This window comes from Gekko japonicus, unplaced genomic scaffold, assembly GCF_001447785.1.
Source record: "Gekko japonicus isolate JY-2015 unplaced genomic scaffold, Gekko_japonicus_V1.1 scaffold1168, whole genome shotgun sequence".
Lineage (NCBI taxonomy): Eukaryota > Metazoa > Chordata > Lepidosauria > Squamata > Gekkonidae > Gekko > Gekko japonicus.
This window is the reverse complement of record NW_015174876.1, coordinates 90,139-109,558: the sequence shown is the minus strand read 5'-3', so window position 1 is coordinate 109,558 and position 19,420 is coordinate 90,139. Positions and strand designations below refer to the sequence as shown.

General features: G+C 42.4%; 1 protein-coding gene across 2 annotated transcripts in view; it reads left to right on the top strand.

The window, feature by feature from the left end:
• The window catches only part of LOC107121845 (Y+L amino acid transporter 2-like), a 39,199-nt gene that overhangs the window by 15,660 nt on the left and 4,119 nt on the right, over positions 1–19,420 (top strand). For both annotated transcript variants that reach the window (XM_015424848.1, XM_015424847.1), the window contains 7 exons: positions 972–1,097; positions 2,168–2,312; positions 6,080–6,203; positions 10,255–10,358; positions 12,718–12,814; positions 15,668–15,817; positions 18,289–18,472. In XM_015424848.1, the coding sequence (XP_015280334.1) occupies positions 972–1,097; positions 2,168–2,312; positions 6,080–6,203; positions 10,255–10,358; positions 12,718–12,814; positions 15,668–15,817; positions 18,289–18,472 (930 nt within the window). The remainder of the gene's footprint in view (positions 1–971; positions 1,098–2,167; positions 2,313–6,079; positions 6,204–10,254; positions 10,359–12,717; positions 12,815–15,667; positions 15,818–18,288; positions 18,473–19,420) is intronic.

The following is a 19,420-nucleotide window of genomic DNA, read 5'->3' as shown; positions in this document are numbered from 1 at the left end:
AAATACCAGGGTGTCACTATGTTGCCAGCATGCACATCAGAAGTGATGCTGCTGTGTCACCAGTGAACAGTGTTCCCTCTAAACTGAGTTAGTGTGAGCTCGCTCACAGTTTTTTTAGCTTCCAGCTCACACACTTTTGTCCTAGCTCCAGAGCAAGCTAATTTATGCAGTAGCCAAATCGCTCATTCACAGCTTTAATGCCAGTAGCTCACAAAGTAGAATTTTTGCTCACAGGACTCCACAGCTTAGAGGGAGCACTGCCAGTGACATAGCTGAAATGCTGGGGTAGGCCTCCCCTATGGTGATTGGGGGGGCATAACCTGGGGGCAGGGGATTCCCTGACAGGGGGCTGGCAACACAACCCTGCTGCCTGGCAATAGTAGCTGTGGCTGTGTGCACTATGTTGCCAAATCTTAACTCTTGGGGGTTGGCATAGGCACTGGGAAAGGGTCAGAGGCTGAGGGAAAGCTTTTAAAAAGTTGTTTGCCTTCTTTTTAATGGAAAATAAGTTATTCTTATTCATTTTAATGGAATTTCAGATATTTGGAAAAGTCATATTTTCTAAAATTTGAAATCTGAAGGCTCCTAATTCCAAATCTGGATTCCAAATCCAGATTTTTGTGCTAGTGCACATCCTTGGAAATTGCTTACAACAAAATCAATAAGCACTAAAATACATTAAACTATTAACAATATTAGTTTGGATCCTAACTATGTGTTTTCTGGTGGGGAGTGAAACCCACCTAGAGCAGGCTGACTCCTTAATCTCTGTTTGCTCCATCATTGGATATTTTTCATTCTTCATTTCTGGAAACTCTGACCCCCCCCCCCCAATCCAGTATATTCTTATTAACTTCTTTTGCTTAGGAAAAAAAATCCTATCAAGTTAATGAAAATACTTCAAGTGACCCATATCTTGCTGAAGTGCAGCTAACCGTGCATATCTTGTTTGTGTCCCATTTCTTCATTAGGCTCCCTGACATTTATTAACTGTGTCAATGTGAAGTGGGGAACCAGAGTACAAGATCTTTTCACATATGCAAAAGTTATGGCCCTTATTATGGTAATAGCAGTGGGTCTTTATAAAATTAGTCAAGGTAAGATATACTTCCTATGAATGAATACTAACAGAACCGAATAGTATGTTAAGAAGACTATAGCCCAGTTCAGACCATCTACTTTGACTGTGCTTTTAAACTCTACATAAACCATCCCCAGCTGTATGAACATGTGGAAACTGTATGGAAACAGGGTACATTCAGCAGCAGTTTCCAGGCTAACAGAAATCTTGGCACAGTATATTTATGGACAGTGATTGGACAGTGTTCTTGTGCATATCTGTAAATGATTGCAAATAGGACAGATGGTAACCACCAGTGCAATCCTATTCAGTTACACCAGTTTAAGGCTACTGAAGTCAGTATGGTGACTCTGGAATTGAGAGACTTTCCATAAGATTACACTGCTAGGATTACACTGCTAACATGAACCAGCCTGGGACAGCTGTCCACAAAACACTTGTCCAGAATAATTCTATTCTACAGATGGTTTATATCAGCATCTAGTTCTTCCTGAAATTACAGTTCAGTGCAATGTACTAAATATTTTGTTGTCTGTTCCCTAAAATATCCGGCAAAGATGGGGCTCCACCAAAGATGTGCATGACTGTCTTGTTGGTTGTGCTCAACAAATAACAATAATTATACTGGATAACACGAAGCTTTTATAATTCCAGATTCATGTGTTCATTTTTTTTAAATGTAAAGTCAGTTCATATATTACTTTTGGTGGCTCTCTTGCATATTTAACTGCTAGTGGGTATAGTCTATTTGTGTGAGCAGGGTATCATCATTAGATCACGAAACTCATGGAAGGCTCCAAATGAACATTATGTGGAAAGTGCTCCAGATTTAATATCTGTACTCACAGGAAAATGACCTTCCATGAGTTTTCTTCTTTGATGTGAGGCAGTTTATGTGAACAGAAGACTCATTACATGTGCATACTGAAGGTGAGGTATGCATTAATTTATAGAAAAGACAACATGAGATGACTTTTTCCCCACGTTTCCATAATAAATATGCTGAATGTATCGCTATTTCATGTAAATTGTATGTAGATTATATGCAGATATGTAAATAACTGCAGACTTCTGACGTTTGCACAGGAGAAACTGATAACCTTAAGGATCCATTTGAAGGTTCAACAACAGATACAGGATTCATTGCTCTTGCTCTTTATTCAGCCCTCTTTTCCTACTCTGGATGGGATACACTGAATTTTGTCACTGAAGAAATGAAAAATCCAGAAAGGTACATAAATGCAATAGGACTCACAATAAAGGGTTTAAATTATGGGCAGGAAACCTTTTTTTTTTTTTACAGTAAGAGTATTCAGCAGTGGAATTGCCTAGGGAGGTGGTAAGGTCCCTGGCACTGGAAGTCTTCAAGCAGCAGCTGGACAAATGCTTGTCAGGGAGGCTTTAGGCACTGAGCAGGCAAATCGGATTAGATGGCCTGTGTGGCCCCTTCCAACTCTATGATTCTATGATTCTTTGATTCTATGTTTCATAGAACAACATTATCATACTGCCAGTTAATGAGAGTATCAGTGAGTCACGTCTTTTCCCCAGTATTCTTTTGGATTAAAGCATATTTCAACTCAATTTCACAGATAATGAGCTGGACCCTGCACAGCATTTCTTGGGAGAGAGGGGATGTAAAGTTTCCTTAGTTGTCTCAGGACAACCAGGAACCTTGCAGTCATCTCCTTAAAGCTTAAGGAATATCATCAGTAAACTCCTACTATTTTAAGGAGCCTAAGGCTACCAATCATGGGAAGGTTGTGTGGTGAAGCAGGGCCTAACTACATGATCAGAGGCTACAATGGACTGTCTATCCACAAAGTTCTGATACTGTGCACTAAGCTGCTAGGCAGCTACTCTGTGATCCCTGTAGTGTCAACTCACCCTGAATTTGAACGATGAACAATTACATATATTTATTAGTTCAGTAACTGAATGTCAGTCATTCAATTTTAAAATCCTAAATTATCTGGGCATGCAATATTACTCCAAGAGAGGCTGGTTTTATAAATTTAATTTGCAACCCTTTGCAAATTTAGAAAATTACCTTTCTTTGATGTGTAATTATAAAACTATGGTTAGGAAGTGCAAAAGAGGAGCACAGTTTGATGGCTGGTCCAGTCTTATTGAATTTATTGAGACAAATAATATGACTGCCTTTTGGTCCATGATGTCTAGTAGACAGAAGAAACACCGGCCTTTAATTTTTTATATATCCATAACTAGGGCTCTTTTTGTAGAAAAAGCCCAGCAGGAACTCATTAGCATAATAGGCCACACCCAACAGCAGGAACTCATTAGCATAGTAGTCCACACCCCTGACAGCACAGCTCATTACCACATTAGGCCGCACCCCCATGTTACCAGAAGTGTGGTTATCCAGCCACACCCACCTTTTGCTTGTTATTCTGCTTACCTTGTTTGTTGTCAAAACCCAGGGTCTTTTTTGTAGCAGGGACTCCTTTGCATGTTAGGCCACACACCCCTAATGTAGCCAATCCTAATGAATTTCTGCTGTTGGGTGTGGCCTATTAGGCTAATGAGTTCCTGCTGGGCATGGTCAACTTGGGAGCCAGCCGGAACTCCGTTCCTGTGCGTTCCTGCCCAATAATAGCCCTGTAACTGTCTGGGAGAAATTTTTTGCAGATCTGTGCAAAGAGGAATCTGGTAGGCCTGAGACTAATCTGTCAGCTCTACCTAATCAGCCAGAAGTATCCAAGAATGAAATACATGTACAGTTTTAACCTCTTTTTCTTTTGGAAAAGCTTCTGGGCTTGATTATGCCCCTGCTGAGATATCTAAAGCCAACCTTGACTGGTGGGTGGATATTTTATTTTTACCCAGGTTAATAGAACAGGCTATATTCCTTCTTCTTGGAAGGATTCTGTTATACTGCCTATATATAAGAAAGGTGATTGTCATGATCCTGCAAACTATAGACCAATAAGTCTCTTGCGAGTCATAAGCAAGATTTATGCTATTGATTAATTGATTTCATAGACAGAGGAGCAAGAAATTACAAGCTGTGAACAGGCAGGTTTTCGTGCTGGTGCCTCAACAGTGGACCATTGCCCATGTTCTTCATTTCCTGGCAGAAAAATATTCCTGCTTTCAGAGGGCTATCTGGCAGTCATATTTGTACTTTAAAATCTGCTTTTTATACAATTTCTTTGGAGAAAATTAGAGCAAACTTTCACTGATTAGCGGCTATTAGCCTTGATTCACAATCTCTATTCGGATTTGCATAGCTATATTTGGTGGGGGGGGGAGCTATCAGAGAAAATTCCACTGCAACATGGAGTTAAGAAGGGCTGTGTTCTTGCTCCTCAATGATTCAACCTGTATTTAAATGATCCAAAGGATCATCTCTTGCATCCAAGTTTTCATTCTTCATCATTGAAAATGAAAGTATACCAGTTCTATTGTATGTGAATGGTACGGTCCTCCTATCGAGATCCGTTATTGACCTCAGAAAAATGATGGGTTTCCCCCCCAACTATTGTCAGGATGAGAAATTTTCAATGAATTATAATAAAACTAAAGTTTTGATATTTCAATCCATCCAGCATTTATATAATTGAAAATAGATGGAAGACCAATCGAACAGCTCCCAGTATCATTATGTGGGGATCCTATTTAATTCCACCAAACCAGCAATTCAACCAACTGCAGCCATTTCACGTTTCTTTTTTACAGTATATTCCAGCAGCCATTGCAGCCTATGTGGCAGAGACTGAAGCAGAGTTCTTATATTGTGCCCCCATATGGATTGAAGGGATTGAGGCTATATCTGAGAAATTTTATAAACTGCTATTACACTTCTTATGTACGAATTTAGGCACCCCTAAATGTGTTAATAGACTTGTCTTATGAGCAGAGTAAGGCCAAAGTTCTTTGGAGGCAATGGCATGCATCAGAGCCTTAAAATATCACATTAAGATTCTCAAATCTGAACTGGGACACAGTTTATTACCTCTTCATAATGATTCATTTGTATCATTGTGGGATAAATTAATGGATTTAAAAATTGTCTACCTTAAACTTGACAATAGATATGATAGTGAGTCTACCTTCCAATTAACTGTATAAATTAATAAAGGACCTTATTACAGAATTGGACTACAATAGTGAGAGAGAGAGAGAGAGATTGGATTTATACCCCGCCCTTCACTACCCAAAGGTGTCTCAGAGCGGCTTACAAACTCCTTTCCCTTCCCCTCCCCACAACAGACACCCTGTGAGGTGGGTGGGGCTGAGAGAACACTGACACAAACTGCTCTTTTTCAAGGACAGCTGTGCCAGAGCTTGTGGCTGACCCAAGGTCACATCAGCAGGTGCAAGTGGAGGAGTGGGGAATCAAACCCGGTTCTCCCAGATTAGAGTCCACACACTTAACCACTACACATTATCTATGTGCTTGATGAGTCAGTTCTCCCATTGCACATAGATTGTGCATCCATTGGAAAATACCACCATATTTTTATAATCGAGTTTCAAAGCTGGGGCGAGCCTTTATGATGGCACATGTAGACTCCTTACCTTTTGCAGTGTTAAATGGGAAATATTCATGGACACCTTATTCAGATAATATCTGCCAGTGTTCCTCAAGTAGGATCAAGACTGTCGTTCCTATTGTATTTGATTGCCCTCTTCTTCTTTGCCCCTTTTTTCATCTATTTCTGATGCTTGTGTGATTGCTGAATCTAAGATTATCTGGCTTCTTTTGGATTTTGATTCTGATGTTACTTTTTGAGTGGTAAGGTCTTTGCCACTTTGTTCTGATAATATACGTTTGGTTGCTCTGTTTCAGCCCATGTGGCTTTTTAGTAGAAGGAAGTAAAGGAGCGCGGTTCATTTGCATAGTTCTTCCAAGTAGAAAGATATATTTGCAAACAGCCCTATGACTGTTTGAATCCCCCCCCCTCTGTTTCTTGTTTGTTTTACCACTTACTGCATTATGAGTAATGTGCCATACTGTTTTATCTCCCTCTGCAGGAACCTGCCACTTTCCATTGCAATTTCAATGCCTATTGTGACAATCATTTACTTGTTGACAAATGTAGCCTACTATGTTGTGCTGGACATGCCAGCTCTATTAGCAAGTGATGCAGTGGCTGTGGTAAGTTGCAAATCATAGGTGGTAAATTCAGAAGTTGGAATAATAATTGGACTGAAAGTAATGAAGAAACTATAGTGAAGACTAAAAATAGTCTTGCTTTAAGTGATCCACTACAGCTACTGATGGTATGAAGATCTTTTTTTGTTTTTCTTGCAATGGCAAATGAAAAGGCCAAGAGAGAAGGCGGCATAGTATATCAATCTCATCAGATCTTTGAAACTAAGCAAGGTTGGATAGGAGGCCACCAAGGACAGCTCTGCAAAGGAAGGAAATGGCAGACCACCTCTGCTTCTCAGGACTGTTCATCCTCATCTAACAACTACTTTAAATCTGGTGATACTTTGCAAGTCAGTGGCAATGCCCTGGGTACACATGAGCCTAATAAACCACCCAGTCTATTTATGGACCATTTTGACCCACTTCCATCCTGGTTGTACTCTGGATCCTTGCCCATCCTGGCTCATAAAATCACGTAAGGACCAAATAACACCCCCCCCCCAAAGTATCTATTATAAATCAGTCAGTTCGGTATAATTCAAGAGGGCTTTTCTGCACAGGCAATAGGGTTGCACTATACTACATGATTCACAAAGTTACTTGGATGATTTATGAGGGACTGTGGTCTATACTACTGTGCATAGCTAAGTATTTTGTGACAAGTATAGATTTGAACTAAAACCACAAAGTGACTAATGGAGTCGGTTATGCAAATAAATCATACTTGCATTTCCCCCCCCCCTTTGGCTTTTGAAGTTGGGTGCTTTTGGTAGAATTTGATATTTTTGTTTGATTCAGGTGGGCGATGGGAGGCATTGTTGTATAGCTCATTAGAAAGTGATGTGTGTGCAGGAGATGCTGCCAGGAACTGCTTAAGGTGGAACAGGAGAGCTGTTAGCAGTTCAGTTTCCGAAACTGCCATCAGCACTACCATTGGAATGCATGCATATTAGAAAACTGATCTTTTTTTCTTTAACTAAATTAGAAAATATTATAAATCACATTGCAAAGAACTTGGTTGTCCACATGTAAGAAAACCATCAGTTATAACCTCACATAGAAGGCAGGAGACAGCCAGAAGTGCCTCTGTTATGACTCACTTCAGCTCCAACTGAGAATCCACTTGTCCAGGAATATTTCTACTGAATGTTAATATCATTTTTATTGATATTCTAGTACTGTGAGCCAGCTTGAGAGCCACTTTTGGCTAAAACGTAAGATAAAAATATAGAGTTGGATCCTACCGAGGTTTCCTGTTAACAGTAGTAGTTTCCCCAGGTCAAAAAGTTTTCCGCTGGTGCAAACGACTAGACTGGGGGTGGGGTCACAAACGGCAGAAAAGTTCATGTGATCCAGACAATGTGTTTGTGTAAAGTGTTGTCAAGTCACAGCGAACCTTTGACAACCCAGCAAGAGGTTTTCAAGGCAAGTGAGAATTGCAAAGGTGGTCTGACATGGCCTTTCTTTGCTGTCTTCCATCCAAGTACTAACCCTGCTTAGCTTCCAAGATCTGACAATATCAGGCTATACCATGGCATCTTTCCTCCCATCCAGACAATAATAAATAAATTGCACAGACTAGGTTTTATTGCAGGTATTACTGCTAATGAATGAGGAAAGCAACTGGAATCATGGAGAGCAGCCCTAGGCAGATCTGCTCAAAAGTAAATCCCATGTTATTCATTGGGGCTTACTCCTTAAATTGGAGCTGCGGTGGCTCAAGTGGTTAAGACGCTGAACTGCAGGCTGTGGAAGGTTGGTAGTTCAGCAGTTCGAGACCCGGGTGCCGCATGATGGAGTGAGCTCCCATCTCTAGTTCCAGCTCCTGCCAACCTAGCAGTTCGAAAGCAAGAAATTGCAAGTAGATAAATAGGTACCATTTCGGTGGGAAGGTAACAGCATTCCGTGCGCCTTGGTGTTTAGTCATGCCGGCCACATGACCACGGAAACGTCTTCAGACAGCACGGGTTCTTCGACTTTGAAACGGAGATGAGCACCGCAACCCTAGAGTCGGATTCGACTGGCTTTCGAGCAAGGGAACCTTTACCTTTTTACTCCTTAAATTAGATTTACTAGGCTGCCCTTCCCTGGAAACTGGCTCAGGGTGGCTTACAACAAAATAATATACAAAGCTCAATTTAAAACTAAGTTAAAATAATCCAATAATACCAATAAATAAAAACACCATACATACAGTATATAAGATGGTGGAAAGAATTCCAGCTCCCCAGCCTCCCTGGGAGGGGGGGGCAATAAAAAGGGATGGGGAATGATGTAAAATTGCCAAATAAGCCCTGTTGCTCTCCTCAACAGAAGGGCCGGTGGAACATCTCTCCTGAAGATATGTAGGTCCCTGACCACTAAGGGCCTTAAAAGTCAAAACCAGAACCTTGAACCTGATCTGGTGCTCCACTGGAAGTCAATGCAGCTCACGCAGCACTAGTTGAATGTGTGCTGTCTGAGGGGTCCCAGTAAGGACCCGCGCAGCTGCATTTTGGACCAGTTGGAGCTTCCAGGTCAGGCGCAAGGGCAGGCCCACATAAAGCAAATTACAGTAGTCCAACCCAGAGGTAACCATTGCATGGATTACCGTGGCTAGGTCAGGTAGAGACAGGAATGTGTCTCCTAGGAATGTGTCTTTAGGACTATAGCAACTGAATCCTAGCATTAGAAGGGACCTTGTCAATATATCTAATTCTGAACATGGCCAAATCTGAGAAGAATACTGTAAGCTGCTTTGGGTTCCCTTTGTGGAGAAAGGTAAGGTATAAATGAAGTAAGTAAATAATAATATAGCTGAAAAATGGGGAATAGATAAAAGTAGGTGGGCTGGTGGGAAGGAGAGAAGCAAGAGTTAGATGTCTCCCCAGTATAGGAACTGGAAGCCCAGGCACCCTGTCTTGCATACAGAGAGGATTATTGCCCTGAGAGAGACAAGGAAGGAAAGAGGCAAAGTGGATGGCGTTTGGACAGATAAATGCAGAACATACTGTTTTTCTTAAAGTTTAAGATGTTCAGAAATCCCAGCACAGTGATGAAATCCAACTGTTGGATAGTCAGTCTTTTTCAAGGGTTGACTGGGAAGTCAACTAGGGTTGCCAAGTCCCCCTTGGCCACCACAGGGGATGGGAGGGGAGTAGGGTTGCCAGAACCAGGTTGGGAAACTCCTGGAAATTTGAGGATGGAGTCTGGGACCTCAGTGGGGTACAATACTGTAGAGTCCATCCTCCAGAGCATCCATTGTCTCCAGGGGAACTGATCTCTGTAGTCTGGAGATGAGCTATAATTCCAGGGGATCCCCAGGCCCTACCTGGAGGCTGGCATCCCTAAGTTAAACAGACTCAGGAACAAGCCAAGGTGAGCAGTTCCTGCAGCACTATGAGCCAAGCCGACAGAGGTCACTTGCTCAGATGCAGCCAGTGGTGTTAGGGATGATTTCACAGGAGGAGGAGGAGATAACTTCTGAGCTGAAAGTTGGAATTAAGGTCTGCTGGTAGGGCCTGGATATCTCCAGACAACAGAGATCAGTTTTGCCTGGAGGAAATAGCTGCTTTGGAGGGTGGACTTTATGGAATTGTATTCCACTGAGCTCCTTCTACTCCCCAAACCCTACCTCCTCAGGCTCCACCTCCGAATCTCAAGGAATTCCCCAGCCTTGAGTTGGCAACCCTACTTGAAGGGCCCAAGCCAAGCAGTCCTTGCACGGCTCATAAAGCTACTGGGGCTTGGCTCTGCTTGCTTCTTGCTGCCAGCCTGCCAGCAATGCTTCAGAGCAGCAGCCCACCATGAACTTTCCCTGAAAGTAGACTGCCAGTCCCCGCCACTCTTTACATGTGAGTAATGCTTTTGTCTTGTCATTACTTAGTCACCCACTCACAGGCAATTTAGCTGTGTTTTATGGATCACAAAAATAACCTGGCTGTTTAAAAACCCTTTTCAAGATAATCATTTTTTTAAAACAGGCTGGCTGGCTGTGCTTGAGCTGTAAATTTCCATGACAGTCAGCTCACATTGTGAAACTAGCTGAACGAGCTCTTTCTTTTTCCTATTACAGACTTTTGGTAATGAAGCTCTTAGCCATGCTAAATGGATTATCCCCATTGCAGTGGCCATGTCTTGTTACGGAGGATTAAACTCATCTATTATTGCAGCTTCCAGGTACAAATTAAGAAGCTAGCATTGTACAGGTGAAGCCAGAAGCATTTCGTAAAAGCGATTGTGTGGTACCACACTGGACCTTTGTGATGCTTTGTCTCATCCTTCTTTCATTTACAAGCTACCTCAAAAGAACATGTCGTTCAAAAATAAGCAAACTGTAAAATGACAGTAAAAGCACAACCTACTGTTTACCGAGGCAACTCCTCTGTCTTTGATTCTGACTACGCAGTGAGTCCAGTGAACTGTATGTGCTTTATAGCAATATTAAGTTTTATTTATCTGGCACATTTGTGCAAAAGGGAATTGTTAGGTACAAAGAAGATTCTGTTTATCTTCTGGGGTTCCATAGAACAACTAAGACTTTTTCAGATGTTGCCTTTGGGGTTATCCAGCCGTATGTATCAGAAGTACGTGACACACAAGGTCACCATTTTTCTGAATAAGGCACCATGTTTATTGTCCATATTTGGTACATATTCTATGTACCAAAGCTGGAAAAGACATATGATGCCCTGTTCAGACAAAATAGTGATCATGTGTATCAGAAGACTGAGATCTAACCCATGGTTAGATTTCCCAAATGTAACAATTGAAATGGTCTCTAGTCACCAATGTAATCTATAGATAGATGGACGGATGGATGGATGGATATGAAGATTCATCAGTCTTTCAAACAAAGTTGTTTATAAGGACCCAATTCACACAATCTAAAATTAGCCTAGAAGTGTTTCAGCAGAATAGGACAATTGTATAGTTGCTTCACCTCATAGGCAATTTTAACCTGTGATGACCTGAGTAGAACCAGGGGTCATTTCGTAGAAAAAGAGCTAGGGGAACTCATTAGCATAACTCATTAGCATATGCCACACCCCCTGACATCAGGGGCCCGGTGGTGGACCTGCAAGGCCAGCGGAAGTGCGAGGAAGCCCCGTCAAGGCCCTCCCTGGCCCCAGGCAGACAGGGGTGGGGAGAGGCGGGGAGGAAGCAACTTACCCTCCCTCTTCTCCTGCCTCCTCCTGGCTGAATGAGGGCCGGAAGCGGGGCGGCCGGAAGCAGGGGGCGGGGCTTCGTCATGTGCCCCGCCCCCCTGCACCTCACCCAGGGGAACTGTGTTCCCCCGCGTTCCCCCCCTGAAATGACCTCTGAGTAGAACACTTTATATACAATATTCCATGTACAATGCAAATTTATCTAGTTGTGAGACATTACAATCAGACAACCATTTTGTCATGTAGTGTGCTCCTTGCTGCATACCGCTTGTTGAAAGTATATCTAATGGTGCTTCCGGGTGCCATTTATTCCCAGGCTCCAAAACAGCACCAAATTACCCCATGGTAACATCTGCTAAAACTTGTGCTAAAACTTCCATTATACAAAATCAATGGTTTCCAATGGCCCCTTGCACAAATGGAGGTTTTAGCAGACACGGAAGCCCACTCCCACAGTAGAAACTATCTAGCACACGCATTCATAGGACCCAAGCCTATGAGGTTAGAAAATACAGTGCTTCCTGGTGGCTGGTGGTAGTAATGCAGAAAATCTCTATCGTGCATAATTCCAAATCTCCCAAGCATACTCATCCAAGCTCATTTTGTTCAATATAAGAGAGTTCATTGTATGAGCAGTTACCTTTTTATCACCATCTATGGCAAATGCTACAAAGACTCCTTGGATGTGAGGGTGATCTGGCTGCAACATCTGTCACCTCACTGATCGTCAGGGTTGATTCGGCTGATCTGGCTGGCTAGGTGGGTGTCCCTCACCACTCCATGTGCATCCCTCCCAAAGTTGCGCACTCAGTTGAAGAGGACGACCATCCCAGATAGAAGGTGTGTAGAAGGACTCCTTGGTACTAAAAGGAAAAGACAAAAAACAACAACAACCCTGCTAAAACAGACTGTGGGGATACAAAGAAATTTATTCTCTGTTAAGTTAACAATACTGTAAGCGTTGAGATACATGATCATATTTTCATTTTCATCATGGACGCCATGTGACAATGGCACAGGCTGGTCATGCAGCAGCTAATATTTAAGAGCACCCTTAAAAAGAAGCAGTTATTTCTTACAGTGACCTAGGGTTGGTTCCTGTGTTATCCAGTTTGTATTGTACAACTGCCTTATGGCTGCCACACGGGATGTGGATGGATCACATAAGAATGTCTCACATCAGCACTGCAGCGCCTGTTGAAGGGAACAGCCCTGGCATTCTGTCAAGCAGACCTCAGGGCTGCTTCTAGCCATATTTACTGTTATTCTGCTGGTCCATGTTCAGTCTGCCCTTTAGATCCATGTCACCCTCACTTTGTAAGAATCTAATAGGACTGTGTTCTGTTATGACCCCCCCCCCTTTATGTTAGGCTCTTCTACGTTGGAGCCAGAGAAGGACACCTGCCTGACAGCCTGAGTTTGATTCATATAAAACGTTTTACGCCTGTTCCTGCTCTTATTTTTAATGTAAGTATTTGCAAAATAAAAAGAAGCAAAATATGTTTACATTTGTTACATTTACATGTGGGCTGTTTTGAAACCTGTATTCATTTGATGTGTAATTCTGGTTCGTGCTGCATGTTGTGAGCCAAGCAAATCAACTTCGCTCTCACCAAGCCTAAGATCGCATGGGCTAGTAATGGATGTGATCACAGCTTTTAGGACAGTGATCCCGAACATGGCACCCATGGGTGCCATGGTGGCCAGCAAGGCATTTCCTGGAAGCCACTTGCTTCTTCTCCAAAGCAGAAAGCCAGTCCTGAAGTCCTTCGCCCTGCTAAACCCGTGGGTGCTTCAGAAGACCTGAACACACCACACTGATGTCTGCAAGCAGCACCTATTCAGAAACTGCTGTCTACATGATAGGATGATGCTTGTCTTTCAAACCCCCAGCATTTCATAATTGCTCCCCTGTTTTGTCACGACACCCCCTCCCCTTTGTCAAAATCCCCAAAATGCCAACAGACTCAACAAGGTTGGGGACCACTGCCTCTACTCTATACTGCGCTGATAAGGATCGCATTGGCTAAATTAAATTTGGACGCATGCCCACATTTAATCTCCAGCTATTGTATGTGCAGTTCCTGATCCTGGATATTCATTTATTTATTTATTGGGATTTCTATCCCACCCTCCCCTGCAAGCGGACTCAGGGCAGGTTACAGTAGACTAATAAAGCAGATAAAAACAATATCCATATAATCCAAGGTAAAAACCAGAGCCAAATTAACAAATGATGGCAAGCTAAAATTTAACAGAGTCAATAACATCCCGGGAGTGTAGTGTAAATATGTGCGGGAAGCCCGCATATCAAACAGGTGGATAGCGAAGCAACTGCACACCACCTTGATTAATGGATGCAGACTTCCCACCAAAGGGTTTGATTGTGAAGCACTAAGGATAGACTGATGGATTAGCAGAGGCCTCAGCAAAATTATGACACTGGGCATACAGCACAGTCGGTCAGGGGGCAGAATACACAGAAAATATTTTGTCTAGCCTTATCCAGATTATAGCACGGACACACAGGAAGAAGTCAAGCGGATAATTTAGGAAAGTGAAGTATCCAAACATCAAACTGGTCAAATGATATGTATGCAGTCTCTGGCTGTCTCTTTCGCTATTCATGTTTGCACATACTCAAACTCTCCTGTCACATGTGAGAACACATAGGTAACACATAACATAGGCGCCCATAACCCTCCAGCCCATAACCATAACACACAATACACAGCGATCACACAATACTCAAGCTGAGAGCCAGCTTGGTGTGAAGGTTAAGAGCGGCAGGCTCTAATCTGGAGAACCAGATTTGATTCCCTACTCCTCCACTTGAAGCCAGCTGGGTGACTTTGGGTCAGTCACAGTTCTCTCAGAGCTATTCTCTCAAGAGCAGTTCACTCAGAGCTCTCTCAGCCCCATCGACATCACAGGGTGTCTGTTGTGGGGAGAGAAAGGGAAGATTATAAGCCGCTCTGGGACTCCTTTGGGTAGTGAAGAGTGGGATATCAAAACCAACTTTTCTTCTGCTTCTTACACACTTCCATATTTCACATTGTCATTTTTCCCCTTTCTTATTAGCTTTGGCTTTATGGATTAGTATAGTGACTGCCCAACAAGGCAAGTATGGACCATAGCATTTACTGCTGTGCTGTGTCACAATCCCCCCCCCCTCTAAGCTAGCTAGGGTTGCCAGGTGCCACCAGTAGGGGATGTGGGGTAGGGTTGACAGATCCAGGTTGGGAAACTCCTGGAGATTTGGGAGTGGAGCCTGGGGAGGGGCCCCAGCAGGATACAATGCCCTCCAAAGCCTCCATTTTCTCCAGGGGGGCCAATCCCTGTATTCTGGAAATGAGATGTAATCAGGAGGATCCCCAGGTCCCACCTGGAGGCTGGCATCCGTAAAAGTCAGCTCTGAAGCACTGGAAACACACTAGCCACAGTTCACTCAGCAGCCATTGGACACTAAGTCCCTCTCTCTTCCATACAAGCATTGACTCTGCTTTGCAAAGTTAAGTAAGCGTTAACTTTGCCTAGGGCTAGAGCTGATGGGGAGGAGCAGTCATGATGTGAGGATGATTCAACAGTAGAGTAAAATCTTCTTCTGCAGTTGTGCACTCTGACGCTGGGTCTTAGAGGGAGTACTGTCCCTCTGCCTGTGCTGCAGAAGTTGGCCTAAACACCATACTACCTAGTAAGCCTTATAGCAAATGGCAGATTGTCAAATGCCTGTATAAACCCCAGTGCAGTACCCTTGAGCACACAGATTCCAATCTAGCAAGATGATCCGCATGCAGATTTTTCTTGCTGTTTTATGTAATTTTACGTAATTTTATATGAATCTAAAGAAAATAAACAAAACAAGTCAAAAACAAAGGACAAATCCTGCAGGGTTATTCTTTGTGTGTGCAGGATTTGAAAAATAACAGTAACAATTTTAAAAAGTAATCAGAAAAATTGTACTAGGTTCTAAGCATGGAATATCTGTAAACAGGTATACAATAGAACTTCTAGCCTGGGGTCTATTTTATGAATATTCATTTTTTTAGGCTGTTGTTTTGTGTTGTTTTATACATTGGCTTGTTCTTGATTACTTTTTAAAAAATTTTTACTAGTGTTATTCTCTTTTTTCATGTCTGTTGATTGACAATTTTATATTATGATTTTATTGTATTTTATTTTGTGAACTGTCTCAAGCTGGTCTCTGAAGAGACAGCATATACATTTTCTAAACAAACAAACAAATAATATATTTAGACCATGCACATAGCATTCTTTTCTTCTTTCTCTGACTTTTTTCTTCTCTTTATCCATTGGTAGGGGTTAATGACTTTGATATATCTCCTTGTGGAAGACGTTTTTCTCCTGATTAACTACTACTGCTTCAGCTATTGGTTTTTTGTTGGACTGTCAATTGCAGGATTAATATATTTAAGATATACCCAGCCAGCCAGACGGCGGCCCATTAAAGTAAGTAAATAACAGAAATAAAGCATAAAAACGGAGCGAGGGAGAGAGAGAGAGAGATTGTAGCTCTGTTATTAAGAATGCGTAGACAAATATAAAGCCACATTTTTCCCCTCTGTGTAATATCCATTTAAGCTTAGAAACAATCTGAATTAGCATTTTCTGCAGATGGAACCCAGTTCAGAGTGGGAGACAAATATTCTGGAGGATGTTGGAAAAATACATCAAATAAATCCAGCCTTGTGTATTTATTAGTCTTTTAGGAGCTGATATAAAATTAAAGCTGCTCAGATGCAGCTTGAGAACACAGCCAGCCACTGTGGAAATGCAGAATGCTTTCTGTTTCCCTTCCCTTGAATTTGACTAACATGAGGAAGAAGGAGTTAGCCTTGGCTTGCCGTAGGTGCCAACAACAAAGCATCACCTAAGGATGGTACAGGAAAATATTTTTATTCTCAAACATCCCCCCCCTTTTTTGTTCAAACATTAAAGAGTCTCAGCCTCAGAAACTGAGATTATCAATTTAGAATGTGTCCTTAGAAGTGGTCTTGCATGTTTTCTTAGACTCCGTACAGTTTTGCGACCTATGGACCAGGCTGGCATGATGGCTTCTTGAATGACATGCAGTTACAATGACATCAATTGACTTAGAGGGTATACGTAACTCGGCATAGGGTGGCAGTGTTACTCAGCATTTTTATATCAGGCAGTGCTACTTCTGAATTTATTTAATTGCTTGAACATGCACACACACATTGCCTTTCTCAAAGACTCAAGTCAGCTAAGAAAGTACTAGTATACTCATACACACAAAAAAAGAAAACAACAATGTAGGGGAAGTCACCAGCCCCAAAAGAGCATTCATTTCAGTTAAAATCTCAGTGCTCCTGTAAATAAACATTGAAACACCCTCAACATAGTAGCCTCTCTTAAAAAATAGCAAGCTCACATGTTTTCCTAAAAACAACTCTGCAGGTGATCTCTGATCTTGCTCTGGAGGGTCAGTCCAAAGAATTGGTCCCACCACACACACAAAAGGCCTAGCACAAACAGAGGAGGTGCAAACAACCTTCGAGAGGTGCCAAACTTAACTGGAGGAGCAAAATTCACACAGGTTCATACAGACATGTTTCGTATTTAAGTATCATGGCTTAAGGACATTAGCTGAACTCTGCTGCAGACTATGTAGGCAGTAGGTTGATGCACCAAGAGATAAAGCTGTTTATTTATTTTAGATATTTAGACCCAAATTTCTACCCAATGGGGGACCCAAAGCAGCTCACTACAGCAGCCTCTCCACCTCCATTCCAGCCAGTTTGGTGTAGTGGTTAAGTGTGCGGACTCTAATCTAGGAGAACTGGGTTTGATTCCCCCCACTCCTCCACTTGCAGCTGCTGGATGACCTTGGGCAAGCCATAGTTCTGTCAGGGCTGTTCTCTCAAGGACAATTCTGAAAAGAGCTCTCTCAGCCCCACCTACCTCACAGGGTGTCTGTTGTGGGGAGGGGAAGGCACAGCAGTTTGTAAGCCACTCTGAGACTCCAAGTGAAGGGTGGGGTATAAATCCAATTCCCTCCTCCTCCTCTTCCTCTTCTTCTTCTCTCACAGCAATAACCCTATGAGTTACATTAGGCTGACCCAAGAAAACCCAGATCAAGGTGGGAAAACAAACCCAAACAGATGATAACCATATACCAAGCTTGTCATTCTTTGTATCTGTTAAAAAAATCTTCACTATTTTGCATACTAATTTAATAACCCTCCCTCTATATGTACAACTGCAATCTGTAATTCCATTTCAGTGTATCTGAGGAAGTGTGTTTGCACATGAAAGCTCACACCTTGAATAAAACTTTGTTGGTCATAAAGGTGCTGCTGGACTTAAACTTTTGTCCAAGAAAACCCAGTGAGCTTCCATGGCAGAGTGGGGATTTTACTCAACCTCCCACATCCAAGTCCAACACACTAACCATGACTGCATACTGCTTTTCAAACCACTGATGAACTTAGGCAAGCCATTGTCCCTCAGCCTAAGTCCACCTTCCCCCATCTGCAAAACCCAGAGAATAAGACTGGCCTGCCTTATTAGGCATGCTACAAGAATGGCAACAAGACCATGTGTGCAAAGTGCTTTAAACTCCAACATTGGTATACAGATGCTGAGTATTATTTTCACCTAAGGTCTTCAGGGTGATGTCTCATTTGTCTTGTAATATTATACAGAAAGCCTTGACCAACAAACCACTTATACAGAAAATCTGTAGCCTTGACCAAAAAACCACTTAACTGCTAAGCACTTAATACATGGAATCAAACCCTCTTTCCAACATCTAACGGAAGCTACTGTATCCAAAGCAAGTTAGCAGTTATAAGAGAACTTGCATAAAATGATAGAGGTTCTTTTGCATGTGAGATTATGCTACATTTCTGTTGTACTTTGTCCTGTAACTTGCTTTGACCTTTTTGCATATGCAGCTCAGCCTCTTCTTCCCTGTCGTGTATTGCTTCTGCACCCTTTTCCTGGTCATCGTCCCTCTGTACAGTGATACAATCAATTCTCTTATTGGAATTGGTATAGCAGTCTCTGGAATCCCTGCATATTTTTTGGGCGTCTATTTACCAGTTGAAAAAAGACCTCGGTACCTTCAGTGGCTTTTTGGTAAGGAACAAACACGTGTTGCATATTAGGAGACTAGACAAAGTAATGGGTTGCAGTACATTTTTAATAAGACATATTTATTTCACCTGTATTAGTGCCTCTAATGCAGGGGTCCCCAATGTGGTGTCCACGGGTACTATGGCATCCACTGACACCATTCTTGGTGCCACCAAGTGTTTTTAGAAAGTGGATGGAACCAGGCGGAGCTCCTGATTGGCCACTGGATATTTGATTGGCCAAACAGATTTTTTTAAAAAATGGTTTTCGGCTGCAGCTACCGCCACAGCACAAGGTTCTTCACTGTGTGACCAGCCGTAAGCTATGTGTATGCAAGAAAATATTTTAAGGGATATGTTTATTTTAAAACACAACCTGTTAAACAGAGTTTCTGCTTGAAATACTGAAGTGTTACCATCAGCGATTCTACATTACCATTCTCCTGACATTTTGTGGCTGGTCCTTCCTCCAGGGGCAGCCGTTTAGTGGTTGCATCCACCACCATATGTCAGGATTCCAAAGGTGCCTGCATGAGCAAAAAGGTTGGGGGGCCCTGCTTTAGTAGTATATTGGCTAGCCACAAAAAGATGTGAAATTGTACGCTTTGTGGTAAAAGAAGCACAAACTATCTATCATCTATCTATCTATCTATCTATCTATCTATCTATCTATCTATCTATCTATCATCATCATCATCATCTATCTATCATCTATTTACTAATAGCGAAGGCGCCCCCTGTGTGCAGATATCTAAATCCGCACATCGGGGGTACCTGGAGGGCAGGGAGATTTTCCTGCGCACTTGGGGCAATGCCCAGGTGTGCAGAAAAATATGAAAAGTTGGAAAAAATATTTAAATTACCTAAAAAGTAAAAATTAAAAGAGCGTTCCCTGCACATGCGCAGAGAACGCTCTGGGAACTGGCAGCCCGGCGGCCGGAAGGCGCTCAGG